Here is an 18,454-nt window from a genome sequence, read left to right as displayed (position 1 = left end):
AAATAAATATACATTCAAATAAATCCACATTTAACTATGCCCAGTTATGCTGTCCATTGGTAGTCGGCCAGTCCTTTTATATGAGTCACAAAGAAGCAAGAATTCTGTAGATAACAAGACATGCTAGCAGTCTCCAAAGCATCACTGTCAAACCATTACAGACTTGGTTTGATAGTATCAGGGGAATAAAGAAAGCAACATCACAGGAATAATGTCAGTCTCCTACTTCTCCACGTATTTGTACTGCCTAGGTAAAATGAGGGTGAAATCCTTGCCCAAATGAACTCAACAATAAAACTCCCATTGACTTCAATAGAACATATGTCATCATTTTCAAAGGAGTCCTATTGCGCTGTAATTAGCCCTGTAACAATTTGTGCAAAAACTTGTCTGTGGGCACAGAAATGGAAAAGTTAGGGAAGCAGATGTTTAATAGACTTCCCCAATTTTGGCAACTTTGTATTTAGCTTCCCAACTGGGACTATTAACATGTGCACTCTGCAGCAATCAAGAAGAGCAATGAGATATGTAAAAATAAACCTGTTTTATTTTAAGGTAACAATTCTGGTCTCAGACATTTTGCTATTATTGTATTAGCTGCAAATGTAACTTTTTTTCTCAGTTAGAATAGGTCAGCAGTAAAACCACTTGGTCATGATCTTTTATCGCATCCAGAGCGGATTCCTTAAATCTGTTTACTTCTGTCACACTTCCTTTTATTTGCAATAATTTATTTTTTAGTGGAAGAGCAGGCAGTATGTTGGGCAAAGGTAATGGATGGTAATGCAGTAAGTTGGAGCGTATGAGATAAGTCAGAAAATTCACTCTCAAAGAAAGATGTTCATATGAACCTTTCACAGTCAGTGAATGACCTCAGAATTCCTTTAATTTAATAACAAGGATTTCATTTTTTCCATTGAAAAAAGGCATTTTTGTGATTTAATAAATTTTAAAACTAAAATTGGAGTGGAAAACACAGGAGGAGGAAAACACTCCAAATTCACCGAGTGTGAGAATGTTACTACTTTCTGAACTACAGGGAATCATGTGTAGCAATACAAATAATGTACCATTGTCTAAGGCCTTGTCTACACTAAGGGTATGTCTAGACTACAGGCTTACGTCGACATAAGTTTTGTTGACAGAATCTGTCGACAAAACTTATGTCGACATACAGCATCTAGACTACATCCAGTTCTGTTGACAAAGCAAGCCGCTTTGTCGACATAACAGTGTGAACGCAAAGGACAGTGTAGATTCACTAATGCCTTCTATCAACAGAACTCTGTCGATAAAAGGCGTTATTCCTCGTAGAATGAGGGTTACATACGTCGACAAAACTGCTGAGTTTTGTTGACGTTATGTCGACATAACTCAAAGGCAGTATGGACGCAGGTATAGTTTTGTCGACAAAAGTCCACTTTTGTCGACAAAACCCTGTAGTCTAGACACACCCTAACTGGGAGATCAGTGGTATGGGGATTGATCTCGCAGGGATTGATTTAACAGGTCTAGTAAAGACCCACTAATTTGACTGCTGATTGTGTACCCATTGACTGTGGTACTCCAATGAAGTGAGAAAAGTAAGGGGAGTCAATGGGAGAGTTTCTTCTGGAGATGCTGTGGTAATGCGAATTAAGGAATGTCGACTCCAGTTATGCTATTCAGGTTGCTGGAGTTGGGTACCTTAATTTGACATTGCTTCCTTGTGTAGATCTGGCCTTAATGGCATACAGCACTTAAACTGTTGGATTAACGATGTGCCACATCCAACAGAATGAAATTTACCCCTGTGGAATGGGCCAGCGTTAGACCTATGCACCATATGACAAGGGGCAGATTCGCTTTCTGGGGCTATTTTAATTAGGGGTTTCAGAGTGTGGGAGGGAGCTGAGTGCAGGAAGGTGTGAGGGCTCTGACTGGGGATGCGGAATGCAAATTAGACGTATAGCAATTACTAATGAAGCAGGGATTTAAATCTCCCCCGCTTCATTAGCATAAAAATGGCTGCCGCTTTTTTTCGGCTCGGAGCTTTGCCGGAAAAAAGCGCCAGTCTAGACGCGGATCTTTCGGAAAATAAGGCCTTTTCCGAAAGATCCCTTATTCCTTATTTTAAGAGGGATAAGGGATCTTTCGGAAAAGGCTTTATTTTCCAAAAGATCTGCGTCTAGATTGGCGCTTTTTTCCGGCAAAGCTCCGAGCCAAAAAAAAGCGACAGCCATTTTTATGATAATGAAGCGGGGGAGATTTAAATCCCCACTTCATTAGCAATTGCGATACGTCTAATTTGCATCCCTTTTATGAAAAAGGATGCGATCTAGATGTACCCCTGGAGTCTGGGACACTAGCAGTGCTTGCTACCTTCTTTACGCTGGCCCCGGCTTTTAATCTACTGAAAAACAGTTGTTGTGGCACAGGTGGGCCTTGGAATTTTTATAGCATTGGGGGAGCTCAGAAAGAAAAAGGTTGAGAACTACCTGCCTTAGAGGAGCCAGTTTATCTAAGAGCTAAGCACCCACTGTCTGAAAATCAGACCCGTTTCAAATGTAATTGGTCACTAAAATGGAAGCCTCCAAGATCATTAGTCACTTTTGACAATTGAGGCCCAAGGCAGCTAATTCTCGTTGGTTTTCAGTGGGAGCTGGTAGCCTCATTCATATAGGCTCCTTTGCTTATGCTGGCTCGCTCTTGAAAGAACCTCACCCGTAGTCTTTCTTCAGGTGTAAAGCCGATGGACCCGGGTTGTCAGCAGGTGGGACTGAACTTGGCATAGTTAGGGGCTAAAACTATGTGCCTCTACTGCACGAGCTAAAAGCCTTTTAGAGCCGACTTCACTTGCCCTTCTCAGTGTCTTTGGGTTACACAGGCAAATGCCCAGGGCTGGCAACAGACTGAAGGCTTGGCTCCAGGCCACGGGTGAAGGGGCGGGTCCCAGGACAGTCTCAGGGCAGCCAGCTCTCAGCATTGCCTGGACTATGTTATGCAGGGCTCTAGTGCCAATCGAAAGGGCCCAGAGCCCACTGACTTCAATGAAATTGTTACAAACAAGGCTCTTCTTCCTTTTGCTTTTCTTTTTTAAAACATGCAGCGGACACGCTCCACAGCCAGAGCGCCCTGCTTCTTGAGACCAGCTCCAGGATCCCACCCTCCTCTCCAGAGACTCCAGAATCTCTAGACACACTGAGCCAAGCACAAGGAAAGACAAGGAGGACAAGCTTGGTCAGCATGAACAGTGAAACCTCAGGGTCGACAGAGAGCTTGCCATCCACAAACATCTCCAGTAGTGAGTGAGGCTTCGCCGTGTTTATTTGTGATACAGTGTCAATCCTTCCAGCTGCCTCAGGAGGTTTATTTTGAAAAGGAAATTGGCCCTTTCCCAAAATACTGGAATTGCTTTGAAGGGGTCTAAGCAGTTGGAAAGTTAACTAATCCAGGTTCATTTTCCCAATTTATAACGTTGAGGGGGGGTATTTGTTTTTGGGAGTGGTTTTCTTTGCATTTTGTTCAGGTAAAGTCTTTAAATTAAGGTCATGCTTTTTATTAAGGGTATTTTATATGCCATTTATAAGGAGTAAATTTTAATAGGTGTTATAAGCATGTTCTGGTCATGAATGTTGTTGAATTTTTTTAACCCAGCAATTAGTCAAACTGTGGGGTTTCATGGGGATAGAATTAGGTTATTTATTTGCAAAGACTGTACACACTTCCCATGTCTTTGAACGCAGAAGGAATCAACTGGCAGGAAATGGTTCAAAGCACCAAGAGCTCTCTTTTCTGCCTTCACCAACTGTCTTCGAGTCAGACTTTGTGCTTTCAGCTGCTCCTACAGGCTTCCGCCTCCTCCCCCCCCCCCCCCCGTGCGGGTTTGTCTTCATATACAATACTACAGCCGCTGCCCACTTTAGCACTTTAGTGAAGATACAATCACAGAAGTCCCCTTGGAGTTGTCCCCTGGTTTGCTGTACATGCCACCGATGCCCACCTTCTTGCTCTGTGGGGCTCCCCTGTACCCTGTCCTGGGCCAGGTACTCTAGTCTTCTCTAGAAAAGGTATAGAGTTGGGCTAACCGCCTCCCTTCAGAGGAGCACTTCTGTGATCTATCCTGTCACAAGTCCTATGCCAGTGGGAGAGCTTTTCTCATGGATGGGGTTAGGTCGGTTTCACTACATGGCTCATGTAGGTTGGATTTTTCACTCAATGAACAACACAGTTGTACTGATACAAGTCTCTAGTGTAGACACAGTCTTAGTCTATTCTTGGCTGACCTCAGTTTTTGTGATCTCTCTTCTTCCCCCTACTCCACCCAAAATAATACAGAGTCAAAAGCTTGTGGGTGGGTTCACATACACCTTTTATCTTGGGGGGGGGGGGTTGGCTTAAAGTTATATTAATTGAACATTGAGTTCACACCTATCAATCTCAAAGGGATTTTTGCTCAACCCATAACAAAGTTTGGCCCAACTCGTAACAGTAGTATGTGTTATAGGTGATGATAAGCAAATCAGAAGAAGTGCTATTGATATTTATCAGCACCGCATTGGCCTGATGAGCAATACTAATCTATAAGGGTATGTCTACACTAGCCCCCTAGTTCGAACTAGGGAGGCTAATGTAGGCATTTGAAGTTGCAAATCAAGCCCAGGATTTAAATATCCCACGCTTGATTTGCATCTTCCCGGCCGGTCGCCATTTTTGAAATTTACAAGTCCGGACTAACTACCCGCGTCTACACATGGCAGGGACCCGCTAGTTCAAATTAAAGCCCTAGTTTGAATTACCTGTTAAACCTCATTCCAGGATAACAGATAGTGTGAACTAGGGCTTTAATTCGAACTACCAGGTCCCTGCCGCGTGTAGACTTATATCCCGGGCTTGATTTTCAACTTCAAATGCCTACATTAGTCCTCCCTAGTTCGAACTAGGGGGCTAGTGTAGACATACCCTAACTGATTGATTAACCCTTTTTGAGAACATGTATTATTCACAGATTAACCCTTTAAGAACTGTATGTGAGGGAATTCTTAATATAAAAGTGACAACATTAAGCTAGTGATTTTCATTGTGTATGGTCTTCAGGCACTGTAATTTATCTTCATTTCTATGATGGCAGCATGCAAAAGACCGCCGTTAGAATCAAGGCCCCACAATGCTGAGAGCTGTAGAGATTCTCCCTGGCCTAATCAGTGTTCAACCAAGGGTACAATTTGCGCTGGAAACAGTTGAGTAACTGCTTGAAACCAAATACTAGACTGTTTTTGATTAATGAAAGCATAATGATTAGTGTTAGGCTTTGTAATGTCTTTTACAGGAACCTAAATTTTGGGTCTGAGCAGCCTGAGAGAATCTTTTTAAACAAGTCGCCTCAGATTACTAACAGGGTATCTGTCAGAAACATGGTGCCATATTGCTTGTTTGTTGTTTTGCAGTTACTGCCAAATGGTGGGGAACAAAGCGAATAGATTATGCCTTGTACTGCCCAGATGTTCTAACAGCATTCCCAACAGTGGCCCTGCCACATCTCTTCCATGCCAGCTACTGGGAATCAACTGATGTAGTGGCATTCATTTTAAGACAGGTAATTTTATCTTGATGTCTCTCTAAAGGAAAACTCAGTGTGATTCAGTAATAATCTATCTTAGATCCCTCCGAATATTAAGCTGTACAGCAACGGTAGAGTTTGGTGAAAAGTTATTCATCCTTTCTAAGGAACAGGCTTAGTTTAGGCATGTGGGTGGGAGTCAGGAATATCTATTTTTCCATTACTGTTCCCAAGGGCACGTCACATTTGGTCTCTTTTGTTTTCAGTCTTGCTATTGACTCAGGTGCAGTCACCTCTGTAGTGTCCAGGTGAGGTGTGCTTCTTCTATATGATAAGACAAGGGTGTTTTCATAGCTAGAGCACAGGACCGGAGACGATGTGGGTTACAGTCCCAGTTTCTGTTGGATCCTCCTTGATATTTGAGAAGATATTAGCCCTTTCTGCTTGTCTTCCCCATGAGTATCGCTCAAAGAGTGGGGAGGGGAGGCAGAATCTCACAAGCAGCAGTGAGAGCTGAGTAGATATCTAAAATCTCTTTGAAGATGAAAAGCACAATATTAAATGAATGATGAATTCTCATAAGCTGGCCTTTAAAAATAGTCACAAGAGGTAAAAATAGTAATTTAATGTGCAAGTTACAGGTCTTCAATAAGGATGGTATTTTTGTATCAGATGTGCCTGTCTACATAGTCAAAATGGCACTGTAATGTCTCTAACCTTTGATAGCAGAATATGCTGTTGCTCTCCAGCAGCACTGATGTACTTTGGATAAAAGAATAGGTTGGTCTAATTTTATACTGTATTGTCTGGAGGGTGTGGAGGAGTCTGGCCTTTCTGTGTGATCCCACGGCTTGCATCTGTATTTTTAATTTTATTTGTCAAGAGACATTTGATTTCTGTTTACTCAGAAGTGCAAACTAAGAGTAGGTGCCCATTGCATGGTGATCAGCAATGTAGATCTCAGAGGTGACAATAAGTGTGTGTGTATGTGTGTGGGCGGCAGTTCACCAAGGTTAGCCCTACAGGCCCCTGCCACTTTATTTATCTGTGCCTCCACAAGTATGGGTGATTGTAGCTCCCATTGGCCCTGGATCACCATTCCCAGCCAATAGGAGCTGTGGGAAGCAGAGTGGATCAGGACACTGCTGCCCACAGCTCCCATTGGCTGGGAGTGGTGATTCTCAGCCAACGGGAGCTGCAAGCAGCCATACCTATGGGAGCGCAAGTAAATACAGCAGTGGCAGCCCACCATGGGGCTAGCCCTGGTGAACTGTGTCTGGTTTGCACGCCAGTTATTGCCCACTGGTGGTTTAAATGCAACTTTTTCTGATGGAGAAATACGGCATCTGAAAAATACTGATTCGAAGGAACCAAAATTTTCCATGGGGATGTGTCAATTCAGCTGATACAGAGTCTGCCTGCCCAGTTTCCTGCCAGCATATCTGGCTCCCTGGACTGGCCACTACCCACCTATTAGGCTACCCAGCAGCTCCTTAGCCGACTTGCCCACTCAAAGCTCTAGATCTCCAGCTGCCCAGGCAGACATGTTGAAAACTTCCATTCAGTTCTAGGATTTTTTTAAAACTTCCATTGCACGAAAAATTGTGCATATATGAACTTTTTCAATCATGTTTGGAATAAAAAATCTTTTGGAAGGGTACATTTTTCTGTGGAATAGGAATTCCAGGTCCCACCTGTGTGCCCTGTAAGACAAACATTTGGGTGGCCATCCTGGAGAGTTTCAGATGCACACAGCTGAATAGCTGAGTGCCCCAGCCAGCAACATGTGTTTCTACTGTTGGTGAACATCTGCACACAACTTGGTGCACACAAAAAAATATTCCACACCTGGATGGAAAAAATGAGAGGGAACAGTGGTTCCCACACAGATCTAAGAAATACCTTGATGGAAAGAAATATTCAAAAAACAATGTGAAATCTTCATTTCAAGACATCCACTGGCTCTAGGGAAGCTGTCAAATAAACTATCCACATTAACAGTTGGAATTTTAAAATGTCTCTTTGACTTTTATGCTTCCAGTCTTTCCTTTTCTATACGCTGTAGATTGCCATCTAATATTTTGAAAGTCTATATGTTTCCAAGTCTTCCAGAGTAGATTCATTGATACATTTATCAACATTTAGCTTCTCTGCCACTCAAAGACCTTTATATATGATTCAGGGAAAGGCAAGACATTATCCCATTAAAATATATTCCTTTGCCTTTTTCCTGCTGCTATACAAGATGAGCCCGAACCACTCTCCTTTATCTAGCCTGAATGAGTGCTGGAAACTCAACAGCAGGGAAGAAATCCTTACCAGGAGCCATGGTGAAAAAAAGCAAAACCTTTACATCAGTGTTTCTCAACCAGTGGTACAAGTACCCTCAGGGGCACTCGAGAGAAGTCTAAGGGGTACGTCAACACAACTGAAATTTGGAGGAAGCTGAATTTTTGTTTTAAGTATTTCAGCACTTTATTATTTTTGTACTTTTTACACCCAAAAATTCATTGCTTGCCCGGCTACGATTAAGTTGTTTAAACAAATGTGTTGCAATGGTAAAAAAAAAAAATTGTGTGTGTCTGAAACATGTAGGTGCTGGGGGTACTTAAATTGTTTTTTAAAAAAGGGGGTACTTATAATTTTTTTAAAGGGGTACTTTATAAAAAAAGGTTGAGAAACACGGCTCTACATAACTGCTCCTTCTCATAGTAATTTAACATCAGACTTCCTAGGTCCTTGCTGCTGTGGTCCATGTACTTTTAGGGCTGTGTAGGTCAATCCCTGTGCCAAAACATGTCAGCAAATCTTCAAATAACTTGTCAGTTATATCAGTACTCTTAGTTGCATCATAATTAAGCTGCAGAGTTCTGAATACTAGTGAGTTACCATGATGTACCATATATGCTATACCCATTTTATCCTCTCTATGGAGGAGAACATTGTTTTTTAAGTGTTACCTATTTCCCTGCTGAAACTCAGATAGGCACCAAGGGCATGGTAATAACACAGCGAAGACCAATTAAAAATTTGAGAGAGCAATAGAAGTCAAGGAAAGATTGTGTGGCTCTGTACCACTGTGACCTCTTGGATGAATTCCACCAAGGTCTGAGACTTTCAAAGCAGCCTAAGCCATTCGTATATTCAATTTCCATTTAACATGAATAAGAATCTCAGTTCAGAACTGGGTTTGCAGGCGTCTCCAGCTCAAATATATGAGTCAACTTCTTGCAATTTGTGGATGGCAAGTTTTATACACAGGTAATAAAAAATGACAGTGACACCTCACTAGCTTCATTGAACAAAGCTGGTATTAAGGATGAGGGCCATATTCAGGATAGCACTTAAATATGTGCTTAAGTGCAAATATGTGCTTTAAAGCCCATTGAAGTCTAGAGTACTCGGATGCAAAGCACGTACTTAAGTGCTTTCCTGAATCAGGGCCTTAGTAGGGGCTTGTTTGTATTTGCAAATTCAGACAATTTTTCTAAATACCAGCATTGTAAATGTTGTTTCCCAGTTTTCTAAGAAAGTGCCACAAGCAACGGAGGGAGTAAGTAAACCAAAATTAAAGTTGAGGAAGAAGAATTTCTTGGTAGTCTTTCCTAAAACCATGAGGTAATATTTAAAGCTGTTAGAACTGGCTTCTCCCATTTGTCCTGGTGCAGGTTAGTCGTGTAAGACTGCAAAAATTCTCCAACAAGGATCCTAATGCTGTTTAATTTGGAATAAGCAGAGGTTATGCTGAACATACAGTGAAAGATAATCAGCTGCTGCTTGACAAGTGGCAGAAGAAGTAATGGAGGGAGCCTCATAGTGACTTTCCTGGATGAGTTTGTCTAGAAGATCCCTGCTTACCTTAGCTCCCCAGGGATCTCCTTTCCTCTCCTGCTCTGAGCTAGTGTCACTGGAGTCTTTTGCTTCTCCTCAGATAGCTAAGTGTCCCTGGCTATGTCTAGACTGCAGGCTTCTTTCAGAAGAAGCTTTTCCGGTAGAGATCTTCTGAAAAAACGTCTTCTGAAAGAGAGTGTCCACACTGCCAAAGTGCATCGAAAAAGCAATCTGCTTTTTTGAAAGATAGCGTCCACACCAAATGGACACTATCTTGCATTTTAGTTGTGATTGCTATGGGTGGAATGGCCACCAGGGCTCCTGTGCTTTTTCCTCTTTCCTCTTCTTTCGAAAGAACTCCCTTTTCCCCATCCACACATGCCTTTTTCCAAAAGAGCTCTTTCAGAAAAAGATTTCTTCCTCATAGAATGAGGATTGCTAATGTTGGAAAAAACCCTCTGTTCTTTCGATTTTCTTTTGGAATAACGCAATTGCAGTGTTGATGTAAATGAAGTGTTTCTGGAAAAACTTCTGAGAATTTTCTGAAAAAAACTCTGTAGTGTAGACATATCCCCTAATCTGACCTACCACAGAATGTTTGCTATCCTCAGTTCCTGAAAATTGTGTTTCAATGGCTGACTCTCCCAACTGCCCACCCTGCTGGCTGGAGAGCCAGAGAAAAGTTCTGAAAGCCAGCTGGATGGTTCTGTCCAGTGTCTACTCTTCATACCTCAGTCTTCATCTGTGGATTTTACTGTAGGACATGGCTTGAACCCAGGTCACTCACAAAACCGTCAGTCACCCTCTGCTCTTAGAATCCAGTACTCAGCTCCAGTGTACATACCCTCCCTTTTCGGTGCTTGGAGATGAAGGTAACAGGTCCCTCAGAAATACCTAAGGTAGACAGATTTAAGAGATCAAACAGACATCTTTCTCAGGACATCAGAACAAACTTGGCAATAAATGGCCAGAGGCTCTGTCCACTGTGGAATTCTAAAGGCCAGTTTAAGTAAACTTTGCAAGAAATAAAATTATCACAGTCAATTAAAAGCAAAGTTTACCCTTTAAACCAAACAAATCATAATCTGCTGCTCCCATTAAAGCAGAGGAGATGTGGTCACGTTTAGAATTTTATTCTCAGGAGATGATCCTTCAAGTAATAGAATTCAGATACGGGATTTTCAGGCAGGTAGATGCAGAGAGACATCCACACACTTTCTCTTTTCCAGTGCTCTTGTCTTACTGCTCCCTTCTCTAGCTTTGGACTTCATGCCATTTTATCACAGCATGTTCTTCCCTCCTGCATCAAGCTCCCTCTTCCTCATCCCTCCCTACTCCTACTTCTCTCTCAGAAATCCTTCTTGTCTTCTCCTCCTGAGCTCCCCCACCCCCACGAGCGTCTTAACCACATCGTTGTGCTGTATCTCGCCTTGTATAATTTTATTATAAGCTTTTCAGGGGCAGGGAACATGCCTCTGAAATACTGTGTAGATTTATGGCACTGTATAAGGGTATGTCTAGACTGCATCCCTCTGTCGGCAGAGTTTTAAATATCCCGTGATTAATTTGCATAAAAATGGCTGCCGCAATTTGCCAACTCAACACTTTGTCAGCAAAAAGCAGCAGTCTAGAGGGGGATCTGTTGAGAAAGAAAGCCTTTTTCAACAGATCTCTTATGCCTCCTGCAAGAAGGTTTACAGGATCTGTCAAAAAAGGCTTTCTTTCTCAACAGACCCCCCCTCTAGACTCCCACTTTTTGCCGACAAAGTGCTGCGTCGGCAAAATGCGGTGGCCATTTTTATGCAAATTAGGCACGGGATATTTAAATCTCTGCCTCATTTGCAATGTCGACCTGCCTAATCTGCATCCCTCTGCCGACAGAGGGATGGAGTCTAGACATACCCCCCATGACTAAGTAATAAATATACAACTAGCTCACTCTGTCTCTATATAGATCAGGTTAACAAGCATTCATAGGACCAAATTGTCTTTGAGCAATGCCCATGGTGAATGGGATTTGTGATAGTGAATAAATACTCATCTAAGCTAAACTGTCTGTTGACAGTCACGCTTATAAAGTAAGGCCAATCATCGGTTACCCAGGTCAGCTTCCTTTGTGTTAGAAATGTACTTCACTTTCCATTAGCAAATTTGATTTTGCTGTTAGTCCCCCCCCCCCCCCCCCCGTAGGATTTTTTTTTTTTTTTTTAAAGCAGAGACAACAAATAGAACAGATGTAAACTTCACATGAAAGGCTTCCCAGGCCAGGCCGGTCTTGACTCATACAACTAGACCTTGTAACTCCAGTGGGTATACCCACATCAAGAAAGTCAGCAGGACTTGGCTGCATTTATGTGAAGAGAAAAATCATTGTGGGCTGAGTGTTGCCATGTCAATTTTTATTAAAAGGTATTTTCTTTTGCCTCGTACCTCTGAGTATTAGAGGGCAAACACCCCTTACCCTCTGCCTTCCCCTTTTCAGTTCCATGGTCTCCATGCCTGACACACTGTATTTATAAATGTCAAGACCGAGGTCTAGTCCATGGTTCCATTAAAGCTCTATCCTGAGAGGGAGATAGCAGAGTCGGTCAACATTATTTCCAAAATTAACTTGTGTGAGCTCAAAGGCTTGTTTCTCTCACCAACAGAAGTTGGTCCAATAAAAGCATTATGTCACCTACCTCGTCTCTCTGGGACTCTTCCTGTCTCTTCTGAAAATAGGCCCTGTGTTTGTAAATCAGATGAGGTCAAACCAGCAGCCAATGAATTAGTTAATCAATGGTTCCAGTAACTAAAGATGGTTCTTCTCAATCCATGGGAGCCGTGGCAGAGTCACCTTACAGGTAAATAGCTGCTTAGCCAGGATTGGAAGGGAATGCTGGCTTTGTGATGAGCGCCGAATCGGAGATGAGGAGCCCTAGATTTAATTCCAGATGCTGTCTCCCGTTTCCTGCAACCAATCACATTGATGCATAAGAACTCTGAAGCCATCATACCACTCGCATGGGCCTCCACAAACCCCTGGGCAAGGTGCGTGGGGGTGGTTCCAGAAGCGGCGGGGCCTAGGGCAGTAGGGGCGGGGCTGGGATCAGAAAACCCTCAGTGTCTCCCAGAGTGCAGTGCTTCCTCCCTGTCTTCCTCCCCCCCGCCCCTATCCATGGAGTAGCCCTTCAGCAATGATTTAAAGGGTCGGGGCTCTGGCTACTTCTACTGCTGCCACAGTACCAGCTGCAGCAGCTGGAAGTCCTAGGCCACTTTGAATCAATAAGCCCCATGGCAACTGTCCCTTCCCTTCCTTCCCGCCCATGTTGGCAGGCCTGGGAGTAGATGCAAAAAGTCAGAGCAAGTGTGGTTGGGGACTGACTGGCTAAGTAGCTATTCAGCAGAAAAGGACCTGGGGGTTACAGTGGATGAGAAGCTGGATATGAGTCAACAGTGTGTCCTTGTAGCCAAAAAGGTTAATGGCATATGAGGGTGCATTAGGAGAAGCATTTCCAGCAGATCTAGGGAAGGGATTATTCCCCTTTTTTCAGCACTGGTGAGGTCACATCTGGAGTATTGCGTCCAGTTCTGGGACCGCCCCCCTACAGAGAGGGTTGCCAGGTATCCGGTTTTTGCCCAGGCAGTCTGTTATTTCTGGCCCCTATCTGGTAAAAAAAAAAACCAGAAAATACTGGACATGTTTTTCTTGGACAGAATGCCGGCGGCGACATTGTTCCCCTACTGTGCCTGGCATAGGCAGGGGGAAGCGAGGAGCGTGGGGATTCTTAAAGGCAACTTTTTTTTGTTCTTTTTTTTTTTTTGCTCAACAACTTTCGTCTCCTGGTTTGTTTTTTTCTCAACAAGTTTGGTCTCCTCTGCGGGTATTTTGGTGAAAGCATCTGGCAAGCTAACTATAGAAAGGATGTAGAGAGGGTGCAGCGGAGGGAAACGACAATGATTAGGAGCTGGAACACATGACCTACGAGGAGAGGCCGAAGGTTTTGTTCTTGTTTAATCTGGAGAAGAAACGAGTGAGGGGGGATTTGAGAGCAGCCTTCAACTTCCTGAAGGGAGGTTCCAAAGAGGATGGAGAGAAGCTGTTCTCAGTAGCGACGGATGGCAGAACAAGGAACAATGGTCTCAAATTACAAGGAGGGAGGTCTAGGTTGGATATTAGGAAAAACTGGAATGGGTTACCAAGGGAGGTGGTGGAATCTCCATCCCTAGGACTTTTGAAGTCCCAGCTTGACAAAGCCCTGGTTGGGATGGTTTAGTTGGGGTTGGTCCTGCTTTGGGCAGAGGGTTGGACTTGATGACCTTCTGAGGTCTCTTCCAGCCCTGGGATTCTATGATTCTACGAGGTGGCTGTCAGAGCCATAAAGGGAAGGGGAAGGTAGCAGCGAATGAATTTTCATGCTACTGCTTTGGAAATGGCTTCACGGCCCAGGAGGAGAGGAGGCAACTGCTTCTAATCACTTTTGTGGGTTGGGAGGATCTGGATCTGAAGCAGGAAGAGTTTTGCTTCATAGTGAATGGGAAGCAACACAATATGCTGCTGACACGCATTGTGACGATACAATGACGCCCTTTGCTTGCTTAACACTTAGTTTGAATGAACTGCAGATACACTAAAGTTCCTGAACAGATTACCCATTTTTAGCACACTCGTACCATATGATGGGGAACACAACTAAACCGCTGCACCACTGTGTCCACGCGCCCCCAGCACAGTGATGATGAATCTGGTGGCTGCCCCGAATTTGTGGTAGCATTAAAAATCAATCTGATTGCAGGTGATGAGGTATGAAAATGTGACTGTGAAGGAAAATGACAGCTTGGACCCTGCAACACTAAGCCCGTCCAATCCACGAGAGAAGTGGCTACGCAAGAGGACACACGTCAAGCTGAGGGTACGTATCATGTATCATCCCAGTGCAGATACAGAGGTCTTTCCTTACAGCAGTATAAATGGAATGCAGTTCTCCCCCCTGAAATGTGATTGTTGCATAACTACAGATTAGTAAAGAATTGAAAGGCATTATATATCTGTGAGGTGGTGAAGGGAAAGTGTGTGTGTGTGTGTGTGTGTGTGTGTGTATTGTATTGTATTGTTTTGACAGTGAGAGTGTGGAAGTGAGACCTAAATGGAATTCTGAGGCTTCGACAACCCCACAAACTTAAGTGCTATAAAAGAACACAAATGGTGTTAAAATTAAAGCAACATTTATCCAAGCAGATTAGTTTGATCTGTAAACGTAAAGCATCTTCAGGTGAGTTGGGGATAGCGCTTACATAACATTGTGCCCTTGCTTAGCTTCAGTTCTTAGAGAGACAGAGATTCACAGGCCAGAGCTCTTCAGCACAAGGTCATCCGCTCTGTTTTTCAGAGTGAATAAACACAAAGGTAGATTGGCAGCTGCATACTAGGCAGAGTCGAGAGCATGAACGTCCTGACTCCTGGCTTGCGTGCCTTCCACAAAAATATCCCAACCCTGTCATGAAATCAGAGGACATATGGACTATGATTCAAGTACTCTGTCATAATCTTGCTTTAAGACCAAAGGGGTCTACTGATGAAATCTGGGAGGGTTGGGAATTGTGACAGCAGGGTTTGATTCTCTACTGTCCAAAGACAAAAACTTAAGTGGTTCATGTGCCTCGCCTTAGCTCTCTGTAAGGTTTGGGGCAGAATTTCAACCTCCGGGAACAGTGTGGATGTTAAATGAAATGCAGGGTTGTCTGGATCATGCAACACCCAGCTTGCTATGGCCTTGGGATAGAACATCAACAATAAACAATGCTAGCACATTAAAAAAGAAGGATGGCCTTGTGATTCAGGTACTGCACTGAGATGCAGGAAAGATGGGTTCAGTTCTTAGTTCTGCCATGCTCCTTGTGGGACCTTGAACGATTTCCTTGGCTTTTGAAAAGGCCACCTTAAGCCATTCAGGAAGAGCACGCATTCCATTGATATTCCAGTGGGACTTGAGCTCCTCCACAGTAATTCATGTATTTTTGAAAATTCCAGTCTTGATCTCTCTGTTCCTCAGTTCCCCCATCTGTAAAATGGGGATAATATTTCCTTCTTCCCATTCTTTGTCTGTTTCATCTGTTTAGACTGTAATCAACCTCTTTGGAATAGAGACTTCCTTTGACATATAGGCTCTGACTTTGACAAATATCATGCAAATAGCATAATAATTATACTATCAAAGGCATAAAATACTAATCTTCTGCTTTCCTTTCAGAATGTAACTGCCAATCACAGAGCGAATGATGTTATTGCAGCAGAAGACGGCCCTCACATACTGGTGGGGCGGTTTATGTACGGGCCCCTGGATATGGTAGCTTTAACAGGAGAAAAGGTAAAACAAGACTTTTGGTGGATCATTTCCCCCCACATTAATGTTAGCGGTGACATTCATCAAGCACAACAACACTTAACTGTCTATATTGTTATAGATGATGCTACAGTGGTGGGGTTGTTTATTATCGCCTGTCACCCTGGCAAAAATGTGCTGATATGGAGCCCTTCTCCTGTCTGACCTTTTCCAGCCATCACCTTTCTTATGCGCTCCTGGCCATCGCAGCAGGTTGACGCTGAACCTGCTGTGAAGTGGTTACAAAGGATCCCATCCTATCGCACCACCTACTGGAGACAGGATTAACTTACTGAATGAGAACTAAAGAAAAGAATCCTGTAACAGCGGCAAATCATGGAAGGGAAATGTCTATCCCCCCAGAGGAGACATTCAGGTTAAGGGAACTGGGCAGAGTCCCACTGGTGTCACCGGACATCCAGCCCACTAACCTTGTGACTAATTTGTGTGATGCCCATTGGGGAGGGATATGCAGAGAATATAACACGGCTCTTAACCTCATGTAGATTCTCCTTTAGCTCAAGTGGCAGGGCTGTGCATTTTGGGCAGAAGTTCTCACCTTACCAGTATACCTCCCCCCATCCCACTGTTGACCAGGAAGTGAATTTTGCCGTGAAGCTTCGTCTACAGTGCAAGATCGTCCAGCAAAAAATATGCTAATACGGGACTGATTTGCATGAGTCACGATCTCATTAGCATATTTTCTGCTGTTTCTTTTTGCGCAGGGTCTTTTTGCTCAAAAAGAAGCAGTGTGGACGTGGGGGGGGGGGGGGGGGTGTTGCGCAAAACCCCCGTTTTGGGCAAGATCCTTATGCTAATGGATTGCAACTCATGCAAATGAGTCCCACATTAGCATATTTTTTGCCGGAAGGTCTTGCAGTGTAGATGAAGCCTGAGGCATTTAGGAGTGCATGGACAGGCTATGTGGCTGGGTGTCAAGAGACCAGGGTTCGGTACTCAGCTTAGCCACAGACTTGCTCAGTGGTTTTGAGTAAAGTAAAACAATTCACCTTTCTGTGTGTTTTCTCATCTGGCACCCAGAAATAGTGATGCTTATCCTGTCCTTTGTATAGAGCAGGAGTCTCAGGCTTTGTCTAGACTGCAAAGAAAAGCCAGAAAAAGGTACGCAAATAGAGAACCACAATTTGCGTATCTTTTTCTGCTTTTTTTTTTCCAGAAGAAGCTTTTCCGAAATTTGGCTTGTCTACACGGGTCCAAATTTCGGAAAACCCTCCTCTTTCGGAACATCCCTCCATCTTCATACAATGAGGACTACAGGAAAGCCGAAAGAACCCATCTGCTTTTTTGGAATCTATTCCGAAAAAGCAGATGCATTCCTTGGAGAAGGCATAGCTTTTCCGGGATACCTGCAGTGTAGACATAGCCTCCCGGTCTGCTGGCCTTCCCTAGCTGGAGTGATTTCACAATCCGGCCCGGTACTCCCAGTGGGCTGGGGATGGGGTGGGAGGCTGTCTGTTCCTGTCTCCCAAGCCCTGCCCCTTCCCACCATCACCCTGGATGCAGCTTTGGGTATCTCTGGGTGGGGGGAAGCAGGTGCCACACAGCAGTCATGGTTGGACCCCCCTGTATGCCCCATGGTGGCAGGAGCTGCAGTAAAGCAGAGTGAGTGAACCTGCCCAGTGCATGCCGCTTCTCCTCCAGCCTGCCAGGAGTGAGGAGGTGAGAGGATTATTCTAGCAGTGGGTGGGTGAGATTTTGTGGCCTGCACTGTGCAGGGGGTCAGACTAGATGATCATAATGGTCCCTTCTGACCTTAAAGTCTATGAGTCTATGAGTCCTAGGTAGGATTGCATAATTGCTCTGGCCGGGTTTGAGACCTCCCTGGCATAGAGCTTCGAGATCTGCTTAGGTGGAACATTAGACTAGTACTTATTATTATTATTATTATTAATTATTATTATTATACAAATTCTTTGCAAACTGTAATGGTGAAATTTTTTTTGCTTCATTTGAGTTGCCAGGACAGGCACTCTGGCATATTTAGATTTCATGTTCAGTGCAGTTTTATTTAGTAACAAATGTGAATAATTGCAAGGTTCAACACTGCTACACTTATATCATCAGCTTGTATGAACCAAAATGTGTCCCCTCTAGATGCATGCCATTTAATGCCACAAAAAACAGCCTTAAAAGAATGGCTTGCAGCTGTTTCCTTAAATGAGTTATCAGCCTTCATTGACAATATGTGATCGCATAAATATCACTGGTTTGTCTCAGGAAAATGAAGGTGATGTTGGTAGCTGAATTTATTGAAAAGCAACAGTTAGTATCCCTCTGCCTGTCACTGCTGGCAGGGTTGTGACTCAACTGAGCTGAATGTAATCACAGACTAGAAATGAAATGATGGGGTCTGTGTACAATCTACTGCTTGCACTCTAACCTCGGGCATCTTGCTTTGGAAACCATCTGCATTTAAATAATCATTCTTAATAACCAGTTTTCATAAAGGAAGCCTGCTTTGTGCTCTTATTGCTGTTTAACACACCACCACTGCCAGGAAATCCATGCTCCTCGTTGTTTCATGGAATGCAGATGTGGGACAGATTTCTTTTTCCTGTAACTGATGCAGTGCACTACACCTGCTAAGCTGGGGGAAAGTGAGCTAAAGAAGCCAACAGTGATTAACTACCAGCTCTAAGCTCTAATCAGTCCATATTATGACTTCCTTACAGAACAGTGAAACTCCTAATAGAGTGTAAAA

The 18,454-nt window shown here is 43.6% G+C and overlaps 1 protein-coding gene across 6 annotated transcripts in view; it reads left to right on the top strand.

Annotated features, from left to right (window-relative positions):
• Positions 1-18,454, top strand: part of PITPNM3 (PITPNM family member 3) — a 518,333-nt gene that overhangs the window by 474,990 nt on the left and 24,889 nt on the right. For all 6 annotated transcript variants that reach the window (XM_075904890.1, XM_075904888.1, XM_075904887.1 and 3 more), the window contains 4 exons: positions 3,089-3,283; positions 5,427-5,575; positions 14,146-14,262; positions 15,601-15,717. In XM_075904890.1, coding sequence (XP_075761005.1) covers positions 3,089-3,283; positions 5,427-5,575; positions 14,146-14,262; positions 15,601-15,717 — 578 coding nt within the window. The remainder of the gene's footprint in view (positions 1-3,088; positions 3,284-5,426; positions 5,576-14,145; positions 14,263-15,600; positions 15,718-18,454) is intronic.

This window comes from Pelodiscus sinensis, chromosome 21 (assembly GCF_049634645.1).
Source record: "Pelodiscus sinensis isolate JC-2024 chromosome 21, ASM4963464v1, whole genome shotgun sequence".
Taxonomy (NCBI): domain Eukaryota; kingdom Metazoa; phylum Chordata; order Testudines; family Trionychidae; genus Pelodiscus; species Pelodiscus sinensis.
Note: the sequence above shows the minus strand (reverse complement) of the source record. Positions and strands in the feature narration are given on the sequence as shown.